Here is a 23,388-nt window from a genome sequence, read left to right as displayed (position 1 = left end):
TAAAGTCTTTCTAACTGCACTATATACAAACTATGAACATAAATTTTAGGACTCGGGAATCGTCCAAGTTGATAACCACAATCTTTCCGAGAATATCTGAAAGGGATATTCACTGTTAGTCTGTGTATTCGGCAACTGTAATGTGCTTAGTGCTGAGCTAGGTGCTATGCTGGGTACAGAGCTATAGACCATAGTTCCTATGTTCAAAGATCTAACAATTGAATGGGATTAGGACTGAGGAGCATTCTGAGAACCATTTTAAATATAATAGAGGATTATCCCTCACCAATGACTATTTATGAATAGTCCTCGCATCAAGTTTAAGTTAAAACTATCTTCTCAAGGAAAACCTCAATGGTTCAGAATAGCTTAGGCTACAGAAATCTGTATTGTTTATTCATTTGTTCACTCATAAACACTTCGTATGAACTCATTTTTGCTTTAGACACACTACTAAGTGGTAGAGTTACAGTTCCCTACCCTCAAATTTCTCAGCTGCTGTTCTCTCTGCCTGGAATATTCTTCACCTAACTCCCATCTCCCATTGACACCATCACCTTGTATTTAACTCCTGTTCATTTTTATAGATATTAGCCTTCCTCGACTCTCTTGACTGGGTTAAAACACTGCTGTATATTCCCATAGCTTTTATCCCCTTTGGAAAGTTATCTTACTTGTAATTTTTTACCCAATGTGTGTCTTCCTTAGTAGAATGAAAGTCCCATGGGGATAGGGCCATGCTTTTTCTGTTCACTACAATGCCTAAAATAGTGTCTCAAAATAGCAAGGACTAAATATTCATTAATTTGGCAGGTATTTATGGAACGTCTATGTGTCCAGCATTGTTCTTATCACTGAGGATACAAAAGAGGGGGGAAAAACCCATATATGGTCCCTTCCTTGAAGGAGCTTATCAGTTAGTCAAAGTGTTGATTTAATGATGGAAGAATGTTTAACTCATATTCCTTATTTCCCAGGTGAAGAAATGATTGCCAGAGAGACTAAGTGACTTAAGTCATATGAAGAATTTGAGTGCCGTAAGTTGTTTTTTTTGTTTTTTATTCCCTCTTACACACTGCTTCTCAATACACATTTCACAAACCAAAGGTGGATGTATGAACTTCTGTTCATTCAGTCCATGGATGCTAGAGGATATTGAGGCATCATGAGCTGTGTGAGTGGAGACAAACATTGCAGAGAATGTGATTTTTATGCCAAGAATGTTAAAGGTTAAGTCAGTACAGACAGCTCTGGTGATTTCTTGGCCAATTCTCCCACAGCCCCCATGATAGTGACCATGATGTCCTTCATCTTTGCTTGTGGACCCTCGGTGTCTGGAGTTCCTGGGAAGGTGAAGGTGTTGGCGTCGATGCAGCCATGTGGTTAGGGTTTAGTCAGGAACTGCTACAGGAGAGCTCAGTCCTGAGCCAGGAATTGCAGGAAGGGACTAACATGGATCGCTTCTGAGAAAGTAGAAGGGCTTTTCAGGAGAGGGCATATAAAAAAGGCAAGGAGATTTTTAGGAGTGTATGAACAGCAAATAGCTTGCTAGAGCAGAGAGTATATATTAAATAGTGAAAATATGGGATAGATATGGGGGACTGGGCTGGAATCGAGTCCTTGGAAATGAAAGAAATGGCTGGTTCAAGGAATGGAGAGAGAACTAGGTTTGGATTTCAAATTAATCAAACTCGCTCTTAAATTTAGAGCCGGGGAGGACTTCCACTGGAACTCTGCTGGGGGTCTTTCTCGCAGTTTGAGGAACCACCCTAGAAGGGTATGGAGAGACCCTCTCCTCCACTCATACTCACGCGACAGAAGCCAGTCTCTGGACAGGTTGTTATATATCAGTTGCTCCATGTCAGGTTACCACGTGTGTGTCCCCAACTGGAAATGCACCCCACCCCAGTTCCCCACAAAGTTGAACTGACACATCAGTGGAAACACATAGCATAGTGCCAACTGTCACCCTCGCCATCTCCAACCAGGGAATGGCAGAGCCTGTGCGTGATTCTCTTTGACTGCTGTCAGTGGAGGCCACATTGACTCAGAAATCTCACTCGTTTAAATCTGTGAGTTGCTGAGTCATTTCGTCAGAAAGCACCTCAATTCTGCAATAATCTTTTTTAAAAGCAACCAGTTTTAATGATGTGAGCCGAAATCCTTTGGCATTTTAAAGTGCTCTACTGAGGGCTATCTGCTAAGACTAGCGGTTTGCTTCTGTTATGGAGAGGCGGAAAAGATGATTTCATTGTCTTTAAATCATGTGCGGGCTCAGGGAATGAGCTGTAGCAGGCTTGGGAATGTGCGGGAAGAAGTCAGAAGGCCATGCATACAATGTCTGCAAAGAAAATGTTTTATTTAAAGTGTTAAATACCATCACGAGAATGAATTTGAGTTTTACATTAGTTGGTGTTCATTACAGGACTAACCTGCCCTTTTTTTTTTCCAGCTGGAATTCCCTTTACTTTTAAAACATACTATGTACAGGGCAGCAGTGGTCACTGGAATAGTGCTATTTACATGACTAAACCACAAGTCGAGGTGCAGACATGTGAAAATTAAAAAAAAAAATACACCAACATTAAAATAAATACTGCATAATGACAGGTATGTACAAATATTCCATACAGTCATGTCCTTCTTATTAAAATTAGAAATAATTTATATAGGAATATGCACAAAAGATTATGTGACTGCGTCTTAGTATCAGGAAAATGGTAAACGTTTATTCTAAGGGAGAGTATAGACACTATAGGTCTAGTAAGTCAATTGTTGCTGGTACACAAGTGTCTAAATTATTTCCGTAGAGTTTTATTCATTCTTTTCAACTTTACCTGGGTCCATCGTAGGTCTCAGAACGTCAAGACACAGTCCCGGTGTATTTCGTATTGCACCACATAAAGAGAAGGCATTTTTAGTGATACTCATTTTTAACTTTTGCACCGTATCAAGCATGATAGTTTTGAATGGTCAACACTGAACTTAAAAAGGAACACAAGAGAGCAATTTTCGTGCGTGGCCTTAAACAAATGGTATGTACGTGGATTTCAAAAGTTGTGGCAAGAAGTTAAAATCCATCTATAAGAATGTGTTATCAAAGTGCACAGAAAGAAACAAAGAAATATGGGTGGTTTCTTACATTACTCGGTGACTTTTCTCCTAAGTCGGGGAACTTAAGAGAAATTTGACCTTGCAGCACCACCCAATGGTAATAACTGTCTGTAAAACCAAAGGCAGGGGTTTGATTTTGGGGATTCGGGTGTAGACTTTTGGTGATGGCATCAAAGAACTGTAAATAGGCAGACTGACTTTCTTTGAGTCACCTAAAAATTGGAGCTTTAAAATTATCTGTTGCAAATTTACGTTTGCTATATTTCTTTAGAAATATCATTTGTGAAAAATTGAATTTTACTACGGATAAATGAATTAATACACAGTCTTGTGTTTCAGGGCTCCAAACTGTTAGCGTTTCTATTCACATAGTAAGTGGAAATTGGCTAAAGGAATTGCTTCATGCTTTAATTAATTAGAAAACAAAACACAAAACCGAAGACCTTCTAAAAATAATACTTTAACCCCTGTATGAATAATGCTGGTGCTAAAAACAAATTTATTAGACATTACAATGGCCACGATTTTAGGATTTTCCTGTAAACTGAACTTTGAAGATGAAAATAAAATTACCATGCACTGTACAATAAATTGCAAAAGTTCAAATATCTTCTTTATCAAATACATGCTGACTTGCTCTAATGTACTCCCAAGTCATGTTGCAAAATCCTTTTCAACATGCTTGAAATAAAGAAAGCTCTTAGTTTTTTCCCCGCCTTGAGAAATTCAGAGATTCAGAAGCATCTACAGCTCTGAATCAAACATGGGGTATAAGAGATTATCAGGTCAAAAACTTGTAATTTTTTAGCATAATGTTCACTCTGGTAGGGAGAAAGAAAATAAAAGCTTAAAAGAGAGAGAAGAAAAGTGAGATAGAGGAAGAAAGATGTGAACAATTTGCACATATTGAACTTTAATATTTGTATATTTAACATGGAAATAAATTGAATATGTTATACTTATTTGTCACATGAAGAGAATTTTAAGTATTTTCTAGAAAGTATTTTCTTCTGTAATGTCTGCCAAAACACAGACTATGATTACTTTAAAGAATAAACATGGTGTGTCTTTGTATCACCCTGTTGCATTCTCTCCCTTTTTTAAAACCATGCACTAGTGAAATTTATTTTTAAAAATAATATAAATTGTTGAAAATGGCTGATTTTTATTTTTATTTTTTGCAAGTTGCAGCCCCAAGAAAATAATTTAAGTATTCAGCTAATCTGTGTCCATGCAAACAAAAGTTTAATTTCATTCAGTACAGTGGAGCCACAGAATTTTGTTTTTCAGAGTCCAACTCATCTTGGCATTAGTGGGTACCATGCCTGCTGGAGCTCTGAAGTCTGCCACTGTTCACGCTGTCACACGACTGGCTGCTCCCGTCCAGAGGAGCACTGACGTTTTCGTCCTGGACCAAGTCTTTGGTCTCTTGCTTTTCACCTGGTGCTTCCTAGGACTTCATGCCTTGACTTGTAACATGGCTTAATGGCTGGATAGCTCCATTTCTGTGGCATCACAGGACTTTGGGGTCAGAGAAATGAAGAAAAAGGAATGATAATATAAAGGTGCCATTGAAAAGGGCTTTTGTTGCATGAAACTGACTCTTTGAGATTAATCCATGGCTTCAGATTGGACCAAAACGTGAGTGTTATTGAACTCCAAACCTGATAGTTCGTCATAGCTCCGCTCTTTCACCTGACGGCCTTCTTTAGGGCACAATGTGTGCAACTTCCTCTGAGAACACAGGATCGCTTTGTATCCCTAGAAACAGGCTCAGAAGACACAACATTAAGCATGCAGTGTTACCAGGGTTTGCGACCTGTGGGGTTTTTTCTTTTTTTTGTAACGCTGGTTGCTATGACAACAGTTTTACAGCTGCTATGAACGAGAGTAAGAAGGTCCAGTTGAACTTTCCAGAGATGATTGGGAAGCTCTTCTTGTCAGAGGGGCCAAGGTTGGATCTACTAGGGAGGAAGTGGGGAAAAGTTTGAACCAGCCAATCACCATATTGGACAGCTCCAGTTCATCTAAAAGTATCTGGGCCACTCCCATAAAGGATTTGTGATCCATGCGGCCATAGTCTCCCCAGACTATGATCTGTTGACAAAATTAAAAGAGCAATGTCAGTATAATCATGTATGTAAAAGCTTGTCAACTAAAATACATTCAGTTAGTGTGCCGACATCAAAACATCAAGTTATGTAGTTGTATTTAATTACTGGGATAGTTGTCTTTGCTAGAATCCGAAGGTACGTGAGGAAAACTTTACAGGAGTGTTAAGATCATGAGCAGTCAGGGAAGATGGGAGCTTATGTGTGATGGGGGTTTACGAGTCTATAGTCACTTTAAAGGAAACAACAGTGTGTATAGCTTTTTTTTTTCTTTCTCACATTCATTTCCCTTATGGTTTATTACAGGATATTGAATATATCGATAGTTCCCTAGTGTGTATAGCTTTATAGCACTGGCCACTACTTTGAAGTTTCCCAAGAATTTCAGCTGTGAGGAGTGGAAAAGGATGTGATAAGAAAAGATGTTGGATACAAAGTTTGACTCCATGAAGACACTTTCTTAGGTAAGGAATATATAATTCAGTAAATACCTGTAAAACCTTTCCTTGGGGACTTTCTTCAAAAGATAATAGTTGCTGGTAGAGGGGTTCCAGCGTCTTTCTTGCCACTTTTGTTTTCCTTTTGGCTATGCAGACTCCATTATCTAATAGATACACCTTTACATATGGTGCTTGGGAAAGAAAACACAGAGGAGAGTTAAGTGATGAGCTATGGTTACGGAACACCCAGCTTACAGGTGACATCTGCCACAGCTTAATCTTAGGCTGGAAGAGCCAGCGGTCAAAAATCACTGGCCTTTCCACATCACGTCAAAATCATTAGCTAAACAATAGGTAACTATCAGCCATTCAGGTAGTTTTAGGCAATGTTAACATAGCATCTGAGTTGATCACTATTTTGCCATCAACTGGTTATATGGATTTGAACAACCGTGTTAAAAAAAGGAGAAATGCTTCCAGTCCCTAACAATTTCAAGAAAGAGGTCTCGCTCAGTTTTTCATGTGTCAATACTTAAATCTAATTAATCATGTGTCAATACTTAAATCTAATTAAACGTGCTTGAAATTAGATTGTTTTACTCACCCATCCCCACAAATCATTGATCACTCAAAAGGGTTTATTTATTGATGGTGTGGGTACACAACAGGGGTGGGGTTTGATGTAATATGTTCAAATTAGCCAGGAAGAGGCAACTAATTATGAATACCATGGGTTCAAGTTTTTCTGACAGACTCTTCATAAAAACATTTTCGTGCTTGTACAAACTGCAGGATTCTTTCCAGCAGAGTCAGCTGACTAAGCGCCAAGACGTTTATGAACACAACCGTCTTAATCACCACTGCAAGGTTGTACAATAGGTAACAACATACGTTACAATTTGGAATTTCTGCAGGGACAGGGAAGCTAGAGATTCAAAATGACAGTTCAGTCAGTGGAGGTGCTGAGGTGAGAAACCAAGTTTCAGAATTGTTCTATACATCAGATCCAGTGTTCTCTACATCTCTGCATCAGACATCTGGAATCTGTGGCATTCCCCATGGCTCGAAGCACCTTAGATTATGACATTTCGGTATGAAATATGTGACATCACAATAAAAACTTATAATGGTGCCTCTCTATACATTACAGGAAGTAAGAATCTTAGAATGTCCTTCACATATGGGCTTATGCTACTTTGGGAACCTGTAACTATTTTTATTCTAATTCCAGGACTCTAAGGATTCTTAAGGAGAATTTAGAAGCTCCAGATAAACTGAAGAATAACACAAAACACTAACTAACAAGAACTTCTTATGTACATGTCATACAAAATGAATGTGATAGGTTTTGTTTTGCAGTGGTTTCTACCATATATGCGCTTATCTTAACGACCTGTCTTATCCCCATCTGGCCACTCTCACTGGGTGCTCACTCAGGACAAACACACAAACTACCACTTAACTGTCTCATTTATTAGTATCCTTGATCATTTAAGAGCAAAGCTTCTAGTATCTAATCAAAAACAAAGTCTCTGAATTGAAAAGTGTGGATTATGAACAATAATAGAAGAATCTCTTCTGTTCTTACCTGGCAGTGTCTTGGAACCTGGTTTTACAACAAGGCCACGGGCCCGAATGATTTCCACCTCCAGCTGTCCCTTTTTGTCCATCATTCCTACCTGAATGTCACCTAATGGCGTGTGAGGAAGAAACAAACAGTGAGAGAAATGTTTGTGCCAAAGACCTTGGTTTAACATTGTTTCATCATTTCCTACATCTTTTCCTAAATTCAAATATATTTAAAAATTTATCAATGATACTTTACTTTAAAAAGCATACAAATTAAAATGGAAAAATTTAGTCAAAGTTTTTTGTTTAAATCTAAGATACTCATTCCTGATAATACTGTTAAAGATCCTATGAAATTAAAGAACGTGATTTTCAATAATCTAAAAGAAAAACAATGAATCACGTGACAAATTCTTACCCATGGCAGGTGTGGCCAGAGTCTGGCGCCCCACTAGCTGGGCAGGGCCAAGGCCATCCAGAAAATCACTGAATTGGCTATCAGAGGCCAAGCGGACACCAGGGAAAATCAGACTAAAAGTAAAATAACACACAGGATTAAACCCTCCACTCCTGTTTCCATCTAGCCCCCTTTCCGTGGCAGGAGCAGCTGGTACCACTATTTTGCCACTTACATTAATTGGATCCCAACCTCCCCACTGCACCTCCATGGCTCTCCCTCCTTATCCTCTAGCAGCCCTCGTCCTGTATTGCAAGCCTCTGTTTGTTTATGTGCCTTTCTTTTCCTTGTCTGGAGGGCATGAACTGTGATTTCTATGTATAGCACTCAGTACACTTTGAGCACTTATTCCATGACAGGCATTAGCATACTGAATCTCTTAGCTGCACTATGACAGAGTTTCTATTATTTAACCCATTTTATCGATGAAGAAAGTCTTCAGATCAGATCATTCCCATCAACACCCAAACACACTGCTATTTCTTCCACCTTAAAAAAATCCCTTTCCTAACCTCCTTCCCTCCCCAGCTACCACCCCGTTTCTCTCCTTGAAACTTCGTAGAGCTGTCTCTATGTACCATCTTCAATTTCTTTCCTCTCATTCTCCTTTGAAAATCGAATCCGTTTTTCCTTGCTCTCTTCCTCAATTTTTCTCCACTCCACCAAAATTTCTCTGATCAAGGTTACCTAACAGCCACAGTGGTAAATCCGACCGTTAATACTCCAGACTTGTCTAACTGAACATATTAGCCTCATTTGACCCAACTGATCGCTCCCTCTTCCTTGAAATACTTTCTCCACTTTGCTTCCTGGACTCTCTAGCCTCCTGGTTTTCCTCTTTGGCTATTCTTCCTCAGTCTCCTTTGCTAATTTTGCCACTAAATGTAGGAGGCGCCATCTTTTGACTTCTTCTCTTCAAGCCATCATTTTCTCTTTCTGTATTGCTCCAACAGCCTTCTGAATGATCTCCCCATTGCCACCTTTCTCTCCACTCCCACAGCAATCAGAGTGATCTGTTAAAACTAAAGCCAGATAATGTCAGGCCTCTGCTCACAATCCTCCACTGGTTTCTCATCTCGATCTGGGTAAAAGCAAAGTCCTTGCAATGATGTATAAAGACAATACAGCCTGTCCACCCCTGCCCCCCATATCTTAATTCCTAGCTTTTTACTACTCCTGCCCTCATTCCCCGGTGCTGCCATTCCCGCTACTGATGCCAGGTAAGCTCCAGCCTCAGCGTTGCTTCAGCCTGAAATGTTCTTCCTTCAGACATTCATGTGTTCACTGACTTCCTTCAGATTTTAAATCAAATGTGCCCTTTTCCCTGTCTAACCTACATAAAACCCTACCCTTAACCTCTGCCATCTCTTCTCTCACCTTTTTCTCCTTAGCACTTATACCACCTAATCTATTATATATTAAATATTATATATTTTCCTAATTTTTCTTTTATTTGAACAATTTTTCAAGTTTATTGTCCATCTTATCTGTTAGACTGTAAGTTTGATGAGGGTAGGGTTTTTTTCTTATTTGTTCACTGATATATATCCAGCACTAGAACCATGCCTGAAATACTGTAAGTACTTGTTAAACTCAATCAATTAATTAAAATGAATCTTAAAAAAATTACATAACTTGCCCAAGTTTCTATAGCACCAAAAAACAGATTAGAATTTAAGCCTATATGATTCTAAAGCCTATGGTCTAACCACCAACTGATTTTTGCTTCCTCGTATGACATATATCCCCAACTCATAGCAAAGTGCCTAGAACACTAGAAGGTATGGAAATATCTGTTGAATGAATTTATGAGTATTCATCCCATTTCTCCAATAAGACTATAAACACCTGGAGCACAGGGGTCATAGTTTGAACATTTTTATATCCCTGACAGTGTCTAACGCAGTGCTTTGCAGTGATGAGTGCTCACTGCACATTTCTTTTTTACTTGATTCTCCATCTCTTTTAAGACTTCCTTGATTAACGTCAAATCTATTTCGTCCCCCAAGCTTAATTAATTCCCAAATATACAGTTAATCCGAACATTTTTAATGCTTCCATAAATATCCCATATAACCTTACTTATAAATGTATGGAAACCATATATATCTCGTATTCATATAATTGTGTTAGACAAATGATCCCTAGGGCAAATCATCAGCGCTCTGCCAGCTGCTCCTATGGCCTCACATCTGTGAACTGACGACACACATGTTTGCCTAAGCACCTGATGCTTCCATGGTGATGACAGATGAGGTCGGTAAACCCCACTTTCCTCTATAATGTCCTTTACGCACCCATCTATGATCTGCAGTTGCTAATTATTCTTAATTTGTTGGTGACAGGGCTGTACAATCTTGACAAATGCTTTAAAAATATCTCAGACACAGTGGAGTCAAGGGAAAGCTACATGATAACTACATAAAGGAAAGGCTCACCAACTTTGTGGCATTTCATTTTGGCTGTTACATTTATCTGAACTGTTTGTTACTGGATGGAACTAAGTGTGTATCGATATTCTATATTTTTTAGTAATAACTCTTAGAGCAAAGATTTAAAAAATTAGCATCGTACATGTGGCACAGGCACAAGTGCTTATTATTTCTGTGCTTTTATGTATTATTTCAAGGTAGGGCAAACTTCTATTTGTGACAGTCACATTTTAGCATCTTGCCCTTAAATTGAAACACTTTATCCCCAAACCTATTTCCATTGATATACAAAGCCAGATATGTCACATTTCTCAGGGGCGGGGAAGCAAAAGTTTTCTTCACAGCAAATCAGCCAGTGAAAGTTAAAATGGTTGCTATAGGGCATGTGAGTTAGCTTTGGTGAAAGCACAGAGAGTGAGGTAGAGAGGAAGGTCTCCAGCAAGGCATGGAGACCACGGCCCAGCCAGCCATCACTCACTTTCCTTCTGAGCTATAGCTGTTCATGCTGCCATCCGTAGATTCTCGGCTTGCCTGTCGAGTCATCCAGTTCCTCATTTCCACAGCCAAGCCTGTTTCTGTACTTCTCTGCACGGTGCTCCGTAGCTTTTTACCACTGGCTTCTGCACGGACAGAAAACAAAAGAGGTGATAGTTTTGTCATCATCATCTGGTAACAAAAAATAGCCGCCAATGCTTTGAGGTCCTCAGATGAAGAACCTGCATAAATACAAAATGCTTTTATGAAGGAGACAGAGAGAAAAGGTATTCCAAATCACGTCTTGTTGAGGGATGAAAACTTTCTAAAAAATCTTCAAGAAGCACAAAATACCATTGTTTATTTTCGTTTAAAACAGTGTTCAAATTGGTAACAAAAGGAACAAAAAGGTTCAAGCTATGTAAAATAAGCTCTGTTTTCATTGTAATATTTAAATCAAGATTAATTTACGCCTTTTTCTTTTTTCTTTCTTTTTGTCATAGTCAAAGAAGTGGGCCTTCACATTATTTCCAAAGAATAGGTGGTGAGTAATCCTCAATTCTAGCTTTAACTTTCACACAAAAACCTGTTTTTGCAGGGTGATCAGTATTAGAAAGCAAAGAAAGCTACACTAAGGAGATAGCCTCGCCGGATAACACGTTCACATCTGTTCGTCACTTTCAGAGAGGTTCTCATAAGGAACGCAAAACCCAGCAATGCCATGTGAAAAAAGAGCTTTTAAATTTTTGGTCATGGATAGTCATGTTCTTAAGGATCTTCAACAGTCTGAATAGGAGGTTTGCTTATGGAAGCCAATTAGAAGACCAAACAGGAGACTGAGTCAAGTACCACGGAGGTAACAGAGGTGCGAAGTGCCATCTGCAGAGGTCAGGGAGGAAGGAGCATCACAGAGGGAGCTGGGACGTGAGCTGGGCTTGAAAAATGGGCAGATGGGGATCCAAGAAACAGCCCCAGTTATCAAAGGCCTTGCATGTTGGAATGTGGAGCTGAGAGATGACTGAAGCTGCAGCAACAGGGGGATGGTTCAAATTACTTGTATTAATTTACTTCCTGTCAGGTCTAAATATTTATCCACATTGACTATTCATATCACTAGTATTCTGGGATATGGTAAGCTCTTTTAGTGCCTGGTATTAATAATTTCATTTTAGATCAATAAATATTTGGTGATATTGACAGTGACTTGTGGAAATCCTTTCCATCAAACCTCTTATAATATCTGCTCACCATTTTGAAACACTGCTTTAAATTTCATCTCTTCTCCACTTCCAACTTTAATGTACATCAAAATGCTTTAAAAAGTATATATAAAATGTTATCACTGATCTACAACTCAGTTCCCTAATCTGAGCCTATTTTAGATAATTGATAGTAAAACATGTTGTACTGATATGAACTACTGAGAGGAGCTAAAGCATCCCCCATTGATGACGGAAGGCTCTTCCTTCCAGAGAAATGGTTAGTTAATACATGTAAAAAGTGAGAAAACTTTAAAATTACCAATTGGCAACGTCCAGTGGAATAAGTGATTCAAATAAGGCATATCAATGGATGCTAATGCCATTAGATAAAAGGATATTCATATGAGCCAAAAAAATCATCCCACAAATTCTAATTGTTAAAGGAAAACAGGTACTTTACTACTGGGAAACCTGGCTATTGCCATCTTAATCAGGTGAGCAAACTTAGCACTAATAGTGGGGCAATCACTGTAGCACCTATCAAGTTGTTCTAGACAAAAGTACACAACCTGTTTCTAATCAGGTCTTTGCAACCAACTTCTAAGTTGGTTTCTAAAAACATTTCTAAAAAGTTTCTAAAACTTTTCTAAGGTTTCAAAAATAGAGAGGATAGAATAACAAGATAAAGGATACACACACACAAAATCAGACAAACCCAGAGTATGGGATTTTGTTCAAGAGAATTGGCCTAGTCTCTTAAAGTTAATATCATGAAAACAAACTAACAAGGTGGGGGAATTGTTTCAGCTTTAAAAATATCACAGGGATGTAACTATTAAACGCTTTAAGTATACTTTGACTGGTTTCTTTTCAAGAAAAAAAACAACAAAAAAAGAAACCCTAAAAGCAAAACACTAAAAGCAATGTTAGGACAAGTAGGGAAAATATGAATATGAATTGAGTATTAGATGGGATAAGAAAATTGTTAATTTCCTTAGGTAGATAGTGGCATATGTTATAAAAAATTTCCTTATCATTAGGAGATACATACGCTGAAGTATTTAGACAGGAAATGTTATATTGTTTGCAACTTACTTTCGAACAGTATAGCAAAAAATACACATATACTTAAAGAGGATGAAATAACAACAACAATAACAAAAAGGATGGGGATGAAGAGTAGACCTTGATAGCCATACATTCAATATTTATGATTTCATTTGACAGTGATCCCCAAATGGCCACATTAAACTGAATGAAGTAAGTCAGACAGAGAAAAACAAATATCATATGATATCGCTTATATGTGGAATCTAAAAAAATGGTACAAATGAACTTAGTTACAAAACAGAAATAGAGTCACTGATGTAGAAAACAAACTTATGGTTACCAGGGAATAAAGGGTGGGGGAGGGATAAATTGGGAGATTGAGAATGACATATAGACACTACTATGTATAAAATGGGTAACTAATAAGAACCTACTGTATAGCACAGGGTACTCTACTCAGTACTCTGTAATGATCTATATGGAAAAGAAATCTAAAAAAGAGTGGATATATGTATAACTGATTCACTTTGCTGTACAGCAGAAACTAACACAACATTGTAAATCAACTATACTCCAAAAAAAATTAATTAAAAAAAAGTAGTAAAATTTTGTCCAGGTGTGAACTGGAATCATGAAAGGTGCTGGGCTGGTGTGAGGGAGCCAGGCCAATGGCTGAGTCCTGGCCTCTCCGTGTAGCCTTACCGTTCGCTTCCTGTGAAGAGTGCCTATGAAGCATGAAAAACCACCACCAAGTGAGATATACAACTTCAGTAACGTTTGAAAATGCAGAATGAGGATAAGTACAGAAAACATGACTTCCTAAAGGTCTCAGGACATGGCCTTTGCAGTGTCAAAAATCTACTGGTTTTCATTTAATGCCTGACTCTTATCACAAAAAAAGTGACTTGAAAATCTGCTATTACAGGCTGAGAACTAGTGACCATTTGGCAAAGAATAACAATACAACGAGCATGTAATCCTTTTGTTTACAGATTGCTTTTTACACATGTCCTCTACAGAACAACTCTCCTAATCCCCATTTTACAGATCCAGTATCCAAGGGCCCCAGCGGGTTACACAATTCCCTGAAGCCAAACAAAAAATGACAGAACCAGAGTTTATACACAGTTCCCCGACTCCAAGTTCTCTGCTATTCACTATTTTGTTGTCAGAATATAACCAATGGGTAGCTTGGACAGCTGTCCATGGAGATGATACTAAGCTAACTCTATGAGTACATGTGGAAGGCCCTGCTGGAAGCAGCTGGTGGGGTGGAAAGAGCAGAGAATAGTGAAGAGGTCAGGGCCTGGTGTCCAACTGTTTCTCTTAGAATCCCTGCTCTATCATGTACTAGCTGGGTGACATGAAGCAAGTTACCTTCTCTGTGACTCAGCTTTCTCAAACTGTGAAATGGCAATGATAATAGTAATGCCTACCTGATATAATTTTTGTGACAATTAAGGAAAATAATATATTTAAAGTGCTTAGGATAGTGCCTGCTATATAGAAAATCTTCAATTAATGGTACTGTTATTTCTACCAGAAAGGAAATCAGAAAACATGTATTCTAGGCCAATCTTTATCACTGACTAGCTGGCTCTGTGGCCTTCTCTGAGTCATATCCCTCTCCGAGTTTCAGGTTCCTCATTTATGGAAAAAAAACAAAGGAGGGGGCTTCCCTGGTGACGCAGTGGTTGAGAGTCCGCCCGCCGATGCAGGGGACACGGGTTCGTGCCCCGCCGGGAAGATCCCACATGCCGCGGAGCGGCTGGGCCCGTGAGCCATGGCCGCTGAGCCTGCGCGTCCGGGGCCTGTGCTCCGCAACGGGAGAGGCCACAACAGTGAGAGGCCCGCATACCGCAAAAACAAACAAACAAAAGAACAAAGGAGGGGGAGGGTGCCAGAAGATCTCTGATCTCTTTTAGCTCTAAAGTCTATGAGTTTGTGTCATTAATGAATGACGAAGACCATGATTAATAGCATATATTGAGGAGATAAGGCTACTCCCTGTCATCTGATGGAATCAAAGAATTCTAGGCATATGCTGAGCATTTATAATAGATTTTTTTTTTTTCCCGGTACGCGGGCCTCTCACTGTTGTGGCCTCTCCTGTTGCGGAGCACAGGCTCCGGACGCGCAGGCCCAGCGGCCATGGCTCACGGGCCCAGCCGCTCCGCGGCATGTGGGATCTTCCCGGACCGGGCCACGAACCCGTGTCCCCTGCATCGGCAGGCGGACTCTCAACCACTGTGCCACCAGGGAAGCCCTATAATAGCTTTTTAAAATATGTCTTTTAAATGTACTTTTATCTGATATATTTATAGACTTATTTAAAAAGTATGTATTTTTCTTTTTTTTAACATCTTTATGGGAGTATAATTGCTTTACAATGGTGTGTTAGTTTCTGCTTTATAACAAAGTGAATCAGCTCTACATATACATACATCCCCATATCTCCTCCCTCTTGCATCTCCCTCCCACCCTCTCTATCCCACCCCTCTAGGTGGACACAAAGCACCGAGCTGATCTCCCTATGCTATGTGGCTGCTTCCCACTAGCTATCTATTTTAAAGTATGTATTTTTCAATACCACAAATCCTTTGCATCACATTCACAATAAAAGTAATTTAACCTAAATATAATTCATTATGGTGATTCACATTTAATGTTTTGAATGTTGTCATGTTATTCAACCTAAAAACTGAATCTATATAACAGAATGCCTATATAAAGTATAGTAGGCAGAATTCTAAGATGGCCCCCATGACTATGTTACTTTACATGGCAAGAGGGATTTTGCAAACATAATTAAGGTTACTAACCAGTTGACCTAAAGATAGAAAGATTATCTCGTTGGGCCTAACACATCCACATGAAAACTTTAAAAGCAGAGTGCTTTCTCTGGCTGGTTCCAGAAAAGTCAATCAGGGAGATCTGAAACACAAGAAGGATTTGGTGTACCTTTCCTGGCTTGAAGATGGAGGGGACCATGTGGGAAGGACCTGAGAGCAGCCGTCAGCAATGCCTAGCTGACAGGCAGCAAAAAACTGGATTCTTCCAACAGCCTGAATGATCCTGGAAGCTGACTTTCCCCCAGAGCCTCCGGACAAGAACTCAGCCCAGCCTACACCCTGATTTCAGCCATGCAATACCCTAAGCAGGATCCCAGTCATGGCCTGCCAGACATGTGTCCTACAGAACTGTGAACTAATAAATGGGTGTTGTTTTAAGCTGGTAAAAATTTGTGATAATTATCAAGCAACAACAGGTAATTCTTTAGATTATTTTTTTAATGGGAGAGCTATAAAAATAACCTGTTGTGACCACAGGAGTAGAACAACTGAAATTATCTGTAAGAACTCAACAGCGATGATAAGAAAAAGTATATATTTTAAAAAGTATATATACCTATATACACTACATACATATCATATATTTATATATATGATATGTGTGTGTGTATAAAGATGTTTAAAAATACTCAGGTAGGAAACGACAAAACTAAGGCCCAGATTATGTTGTTGCAGAGTTCTTAAACCACTCATTCTGGTGTGGTATTTTAAGCCGAAGTATATTTGGAGAAGGTGCCTGTAGGTAAAAATCAACTTTTGAATTACAAAAGGTCACAAGCATAAAGCAACACAGGAGGTGTCCTTGTTATTCTGCTCTACTTAGTCTGATGACTCATTTGCTTGGCACCCTCTAAATTCAAAGAAAGCCACTTGAGTAAATAAACAACCAAAGTGTCAGTTTCCCGTAACAATGCTGAAAACCACGAAACCCTTTGAGTGACTTGACAGCAAAAATCAAAAAGTCCTCCAAATGTAAAATAGATAGCTAGTGGGAAGCAGCTGCATAGCACAGGGAGATCAGCTCGGTGCTTTGTGACCACCTAGAGGGGTGGGATAGGGAGGGTGGGAGGGAGGGAGATGCAAGAGGGAAGAGATATGGGAACATATGTATACGTATAGCTGATTCACTTTGTTATAAAGCAGAAACTAACACACCATTGTAAAGCAATTATACTCCAATAAAGAGGTTAAAAAAAAAAAAGTCCTCTCTGCTACTGATTGCAAAACTCTCCTAAGCCCCAAGATGAGACTCACAATTAAATGCCTAACTTAATGTCAGGGCGACCTCTTTCCAAATCTTGGGTCCACAGAACCCATTCCCGCTTGCTCTCACCTGGAAAGTCTCATCCCCTTTTGCAGACAGACTCACTTTAGACTCAAGATTTTCTTGATGTTAATATGGGAAGTGATTTATGGAAACAGGCTGAAGACAGGTTGGTAAATTCTGAAAAATGACTTCCCATCAGCAGATATTACATCTGGAAATAAAGAGGTTGATTTATTTACCTATTTGGTCCTGCAAGACCTCAATATGGGGACACTCATGAGTAGATTACTGTAGTTGTGTATAAAAGCTTGTGCATTTATGTTTGTCGGGGCTTCTTACTATAATAAACATAATTCAAATCTCAGAAAGTTTAAACAAAATACGGACAAATATCTGACAGTTTCTTTTGGGCTAATCCAGGATTGGCATTTACAATTAAAATAAATAGAAATTAACAGTTGATTTCCAAAATTGTTTCAGAGTTTAACACAAATCCATTCATTCCAACAGCTTTGTCACAGCTATTATGAAGTAGTAAGTGAGCTACAAGTAGAGGTCACAATTATGGTAGACATTAGGGCTGTCTAAATATATTCACATTTCCCTCATTTATGAAGTTCAGTGCGGTCATGTAACTTGCTTGGCCAATGAAATGTGAGCAAAACTGGTCTGTGTAACTTTAGGGTAGAAGCTTCAAATCCAACAATGTATAAAAAGAATTACACACCATGATGAAATGGGATTTATCCCAGTTATGCAATGCTGTTTCAACTTTCAAAAGTCAACTAATGTAATGCAACCCATCAACAGGCTAGAAAAGAAAAATCACATGATGGTATCAACAGGTGCAGAAAAAGCATTCAACAAAATCCAACACCTATTCATCATATAAACTCTCAGTAAAGTAGGAATAGAGAAGGGCTTCCTCAACTTGATAAAGAATATCTACAAAAAACTTACAGCTAACATCCTACTTAATAGTGAGAAACTTGAAGCTTTCCCACCAAGATCAGATACAAAGCAAGAATTTTCCTTTTTACCACTCCTTTTAACATCAAAGTTCTAGCTAATGCAATAAAACAATAAAAGGAAATAAAAGGTATAGAGATTGAGAAGAAAGAATTGTTCACAGGAATTGTTCACAGGCAGCATGACTGTCTATGTAGCTAATGCAATAAAACAATAAAAGGAAATAAAAGGTATAGAGATTGAGAAGAAAGAATTGTTCACAGGAATTGTTCACAGGCAGCATGATTGTCTATGTAGAAAATCTGAAAGAATCGACATAAGAACTCCTGGAACTAGTAAGTGATTACAGCAAGGTTGCCAAATAGAAGGTTAATATACAAAAGTCAATTGCTTTCCTATATGCCAGCAGGAACAGGTGGAATTTGAAATTAAAAACACAATATCATTTACATTAGCATCCAAAATATGAACTACTTAGGTATAAATCTAACAAAATATGTACAAGACCTATATGAGGAAAACTACAAAACTCTGATGAATAAAATCAAAGAAGAACTAAATAAATGGAGAGCTATTCCATATTCATGGATAGGAAGACTCAATATTGTTGATATGTCAGGTCTTCCCAACTTGATCTATAGATTCAATGCAATCCCAATCAAAATGCCAGCAAGTTATTTTGTAGATATTGACAAACTGATTATAAAGTTTAAATGGAGAGGCAAAAGACTCAGAATCACCAACACAATATTAAAGGAGAAGAATAAAGTTGGAAGATTGATACTACCCAACTTCAAGAGTTACTATAAAGCTACAGTAATCAGGACAGTGGTACTGGTGAAAGAATAGACAAGTAGATCAATGGAACAGAAATATAAAACCCAGAAATAGACCCACATAAAAATAGTCAACTGATATTTGACAAAGGAGCAAAGGCAATACAATGGAGCAGAGACAGTCTCTTCAACAAATGGTGCTGGAACAACTGGATATTCACATGCAAAAAAAAAAAAAAGGAAGAAAGAAAAAAAAAATCTAGATACAGACCTTAAACCCTTCACAAAAATTAACTCAAAATGAATCACAGACCTAAATGTAAAATGTAAAACTATAACACTTCTGGAAAATCTAGATGACCTTGAGTATGGTGATGACTTTTTAGATACAACACCAACAGCAAGATCCATGAAATACAGAATCGATAAGCTGGGCTTCATTAAAATTAAGAAGTTCTGCCCTGCAAAAAATCCTGCCAGAAGAATGAGAAGATAAGCCACAGGTTGGAAGAAAATATTTGCAAAAGACATATCCAATAATGGACTGTTATCCAAAATATACAAAGAACTCTTAAAACTCAACAATAAGAAAACAGACAACCTGATTATAAGATGGGCCAAATACCCTAACAGATACCTCACCAAATAAGATAGTACATAGGTGGCAAATAATCATATGAAAAGGTGCTCTACATCATATGTCATCAGGGAAATGCAAATTAAAACAATGGGATACCAGTGCACACCTATGAGAATGGTCAAAATTTAGAACACTGACAACACCAAATGCCGGTGAGGATGTGGAGCAACAGGAACTCTCATTCAGTGCAAACTGGTACAGCCACTCTGGAAAACAATTCGGTGGCTCCTTACAAGAGAAAGAGACTACCCCAGAGAATCAGAACACTCTGCTCCTGTTGTTATTACTTGTTACTATTGTTAATAATTATTAATCCTTATTTTAGCAAGAAATAAAACCAAGCTTATGACTCTTTTGCAGTAAGACCATTCTAATATTTTTCCATAAAAGTTGAGGCTTATCATTGTGGTGTTTTTTTTTGTTTGTTTGTTTTTGTTTTTAATAACAAACCACCCCAAGCTTAGTGACTTTATTTATTTTTGGCCACACTGCATGGCATGCGGGATCTTAGTTCCCCGACCAGGGATTGAACCTACACCCCCTGCAGTGGAAGTGTGGAGTCTTAACCACTGGACCACCAGGGAAGTCCCTCATCTTGGTATTCTTAACACATTTAAATATAAGAAATTATAGCTCTCACTGTACTCTTTTGGGGGTTGTCTTTTTTATGGTACTTTTTTGTTCCTACTACCTGACGTTGCTATTATGGCAAATGAAATTATTTAGAAAATTGTTCCCCCTGCTTTTTGGCTTTTTTTTTTTTTAACTGACATCTGTCCTTGGTCACGCATCAGCCCACTGATATTTGTGCCTGTTTCTCTCTCAAAAATGGACATGAAATATCACGAACCTCTTCTTAACTCTCAAGTTAGCTATTTTGAGGCAGCATTTTTGTGGTGAGAAGAGCATGCCATTTTAGAATCAGATGATATGAGTTAAAGTCTTTATTCGATCATTAGCAAACTCTGGGCAGGTAACTCCCTTTCCAAAGCTCAGAGTTCTTTTGTGCAAACTTGAGGTCAGACTTAGCCTATGTCATAGAATATATGAAATGTAGTGGTATTTAATGAGTAGTGATAAATAAGGACGAGATACTGTAAGCTCTGTGAAAAAGTTTTGAAAACTGTAAAATGCTATACAAATCCTTCTTTGAAAAATGACTGGAATAATGTGAAATTATCCTAAACTTGCAGGAAGAAAACTATATATAAAAAAGTGAGGGGCTTCCCTGGTGGCACAGTGGTTGAGTCCGCCTGCCGATGCAGGGGACACGGGTTTGTGTCCCGGTCTGGGAGGATCCCACATGCCGCGGAGCGGCTGGGCCCGTGAGCCATGGCTGCTGAGCCTGCGCGTCCGGAGCCTGTGCTCCGCAATGGGAGAGGCCACAAAGTGAGAGGCCCGCGTACTGCAAAAAAAAAAAAGTGGGGCCTTGCCATAGAAATGGGGAGAGCCTGCTGGCCAAACTGGATTAAGGGGTTGCCTTCCCACACAAACCCACAGATTTCAGATGATATCAAGGTGGTTGCCATTGAGAACAAAGGGAGTAGGCAGGGCACAGAGGGTGGAAACTAAAAGAACAGAATCTCGAGGCTTAAAATCTTTGTCCAATGAGGTGTTTGGTTGGGGTCACTCACACTTGAAACTGGCTGGAATCAAACAGCCTCCTGAATTTTTGAACGATCTGTATAGAAAAAAATAATTACTAGCCCATTTACAAAAGCCTGTTTAGGAATTCCCTGGCTGTCCAGTGGTTAGAACTCCAGGCTTTCATTGCTGTGGGCCTGGGTTCAATCCCTGGTTGGGGAGCTGTGCAGCATGGCCAAAAAATAAAAAATTTAAAAAAAAGCCTGTTCAACCCCTCAGGTAACTCCTACTTTTTTCCTAATCTGCACTAGGAAGAAGTGGGCTATGAAAGCTATGAAACCCCCTCTTCTATGCAAACCTTTGTGGCCATAAAGAATAAAGGACAAAGAAACACTTTCCAGAAAACAGAACCCAGGGTCCCAGATGAGTAAACCAAGAGATGTATTCTACTCTCAATCTTCGCCATTCCCTCCAAGTGGGAAAATTCCTGTGGATGAAAATTTTTATTTTGGTTATCCTGCTGCTGCTTTACCAGTTAAATTGGATGTACTGGAGGCAGATACTGTGTCTTTAGGTTTACAGGTCACTATAACCTGAAAAGCCACATGTGGATATGAAGGAGAGGACCATACATCACTCAAAGATCCTAGATTTCAATCTGCATGGTATATGGATGACATTTTAAGGTTGTCTTTCTGGGGGAGGGATTGACTATGTTCTATATGCAAAATAAAAATGTCCACAGATATTTTGGGTGGCCAAATCTGCAGGAAAAGTTAAAATTAAGAGAGCCACATATACTTTACCTTATTGAGCAAAGACCAAATAGCAAGCCAGTATTTTTAAAGACTTAAAAATAGGTAATTAGGCTGAGCTTAACGTTTCCCCCCCGCAATGGTAATTATATATTAGATGGATATTTGTTAGGGTTTTTGGCTCACCAGCATTTGAACCCTCTTCCTATGTATGAGAAATAACCCATCCTTTAACAGTAGAAGCTAACATTGTCAGCTGTCATTTTTCCAATCTGCCTGGCAATTACGACGTGAGTAAATGGCTGAGGTTCTGCTGATCAGACACCACTGCCCCAAACTTTGAATCTGAAGCTACTGAATTTAGAGATAAAGAGCAAAAAAGCTTAGTTCTACTGATTCACTGGGCTCCTAAAGGGCTTTGGAAGGTAGGGAAGCTAAACTGAATGTAAGAACCAGATTGTGAAAGACTTTGAATGTTAGGCTAAAGGTTTTATTTAGTAGGAGATGGGAATCTACTGAAGTTTTTGGAGAGACAGTAGTGTCAAGATCAAGATGATGGGGACTTCCCTGGTGGCGCAGTGGTTAAGAATCTGCATGCCAATGCAGAGGACACATGTTTGATCCCTGGTCTGGGAAGATCCCACATGCTGTGGAGCAACTAAGCCCATATGGTACAACTACGGAGCCTGCGCTCTAGAGCCCACGAGCCACAACTACTGAGCCTGCGTGTTGCAACTACTGAAGCCCGCACGCCTAGATCCCATGTTCCTCAAGAAGAGAAGCCACAGCAATAAGAAGTCCACGCACTGCAACAAAGAGTAGCCCCCGCTCGCCGCAACTGCAGAAAGCCCGTGCACAGCAACGAAGACCGAACGCAGCCAAAAATAAAAAAATAACTAAATTTTTAAAAAATGATACTTTAAAAGTAGAACTGATAGTATCTTTTTTTTTTTTTTTTTTTTTTTTTTGCAGTACGCAGGCCTCTCACTGTTGTGGCCTCTCCCATTGCGGAGCATAGGCTCCGGACGCACAGGCTCAGCGGCCATGGCTGACGGGCCCAGCCGCTCCATGGCATGTGGGATCTTCCCAGACCGGGGCACGAACCTGTGTCCCCTGCATCAGCAGGCGGACTCTCAACCACTGCGCCACCTGGGTAGCCCTGATATTATCATTTTTGTGTTAGCTTTTTCTTCAACTGAAAATGATTTCAAAGATGGACTAATTCAGTCCTATATTATCAAGGACTAATGATATCAAGGTGATAATGAGGATGGGAAGGAAGAAAAAGAACTGAAAAAATCTGGGAAGGAACCATTTCCTTGGCAGAAGGTGCCAACTGATGGCACACATTTAAGCCACACTTGGTCAATAGGTATGTGGGTTCAATTAATAGTGTTTAAATTTTTTCCCTTAGGCACTAACATTTTAAAATTTAAAGGCTTTAAGTAAACATTCAGATTTATAGCTTCTCTTAGGGAAAAGAGAAGAATAAATTTGCCAGCCCTGGGCTGATATTCAATTTGGCATCAATTAGCTAGAACTGAGTATTCACCATTCCTTTTTGGATGGACAAGCTTTCTCCAGATTTTCAGAGTTCCTGCATTTTCCCTTTTGTATTATATCTGGCCTACTTCACTGATGTATGTTACTTTCCTGGCCCTCGACTTACAGGAATAATAAGAGAACAACTGATCAC

The 23,388-nt window shown here is 39.1% G+C and overlaps 1 protein-coding gene and 1 long non-coding RNA gene across 37 annotated transcripts in view; one reads left to right on the top strand and one right to left on the bottom strand.

Annotated features, from left to right (window-relative positions):
• Nucleotides 1-927: 927 nt before the first annotated feature.
• On the top strand, nt 928-7,694 carry LOC309974231. Of its 2 annotated transcripts, XR_014326870.1 has the most exons (4): nt 928-1,037; nt 4,405-4,755; nt 5,532-5,689; nt 7,261-7,694. It is a non-coding gene; the product is annotated as an uncharacterized lncRNA (long non-coding RNA). The 2 variants fall into 2 exon arrangements; XR_014326871.1 differs by lacking the exon at nt 4,405-4,755 and having other exon boundaries at nt 942-1,037.
• The window catches only part of RIMS2 (regulating synaptic membrane exocytosis 2), a gene marked incomplete at its 5' end in the record, with an annotated part of 584,629 nt that continues 565,995 nt past the window's right edge, over nt 4,755-23,388 (bottom strand). For all 35 annotated transcript variants that reach the window (XM_082858721.1, XM_082858710.1, XM_082858742.1 and 32 more), the window contains 5 exons: nt 4,755-5,211; nt 5,717-5,856; nt 7,254-7,355; nt 7,653-7,765; nt 10,602-10,743. In XM_082858721.1, coding sequence (XP_082714847.1) covers nt 4,993-5,211; nt 5,717-5,856; nt 7,254-7,355; nt 7,653-7,765; nt 10,602-10,743 — 716 coding nt within the window. In that variant the 3' untranslated portion in view covers nt 4,755-4,992. The remainder of the gene's footprint in view (nt 5,212-5,716; nt 5,857-7,253; nt 7,356-7,652; nt 7,766-10,601; nt 10,744-23,388) is intronic.

This window comes from Leucopleurus acutus (assembly GCF_964270905.1).
Source record: "Leucopleurus acutus genome assembly, chromosome: 17".
NCBI lineage: Eukaryota > Metazoa > Chordata > Mammalia > Artiodactyla > Delphinidae > Leucopleurus > Leucopleurus acutus.
Note: the sequence above shows the minus strand (reverse complement) of the source record. Positions and strands in the feature narration are given on the sequence as shown.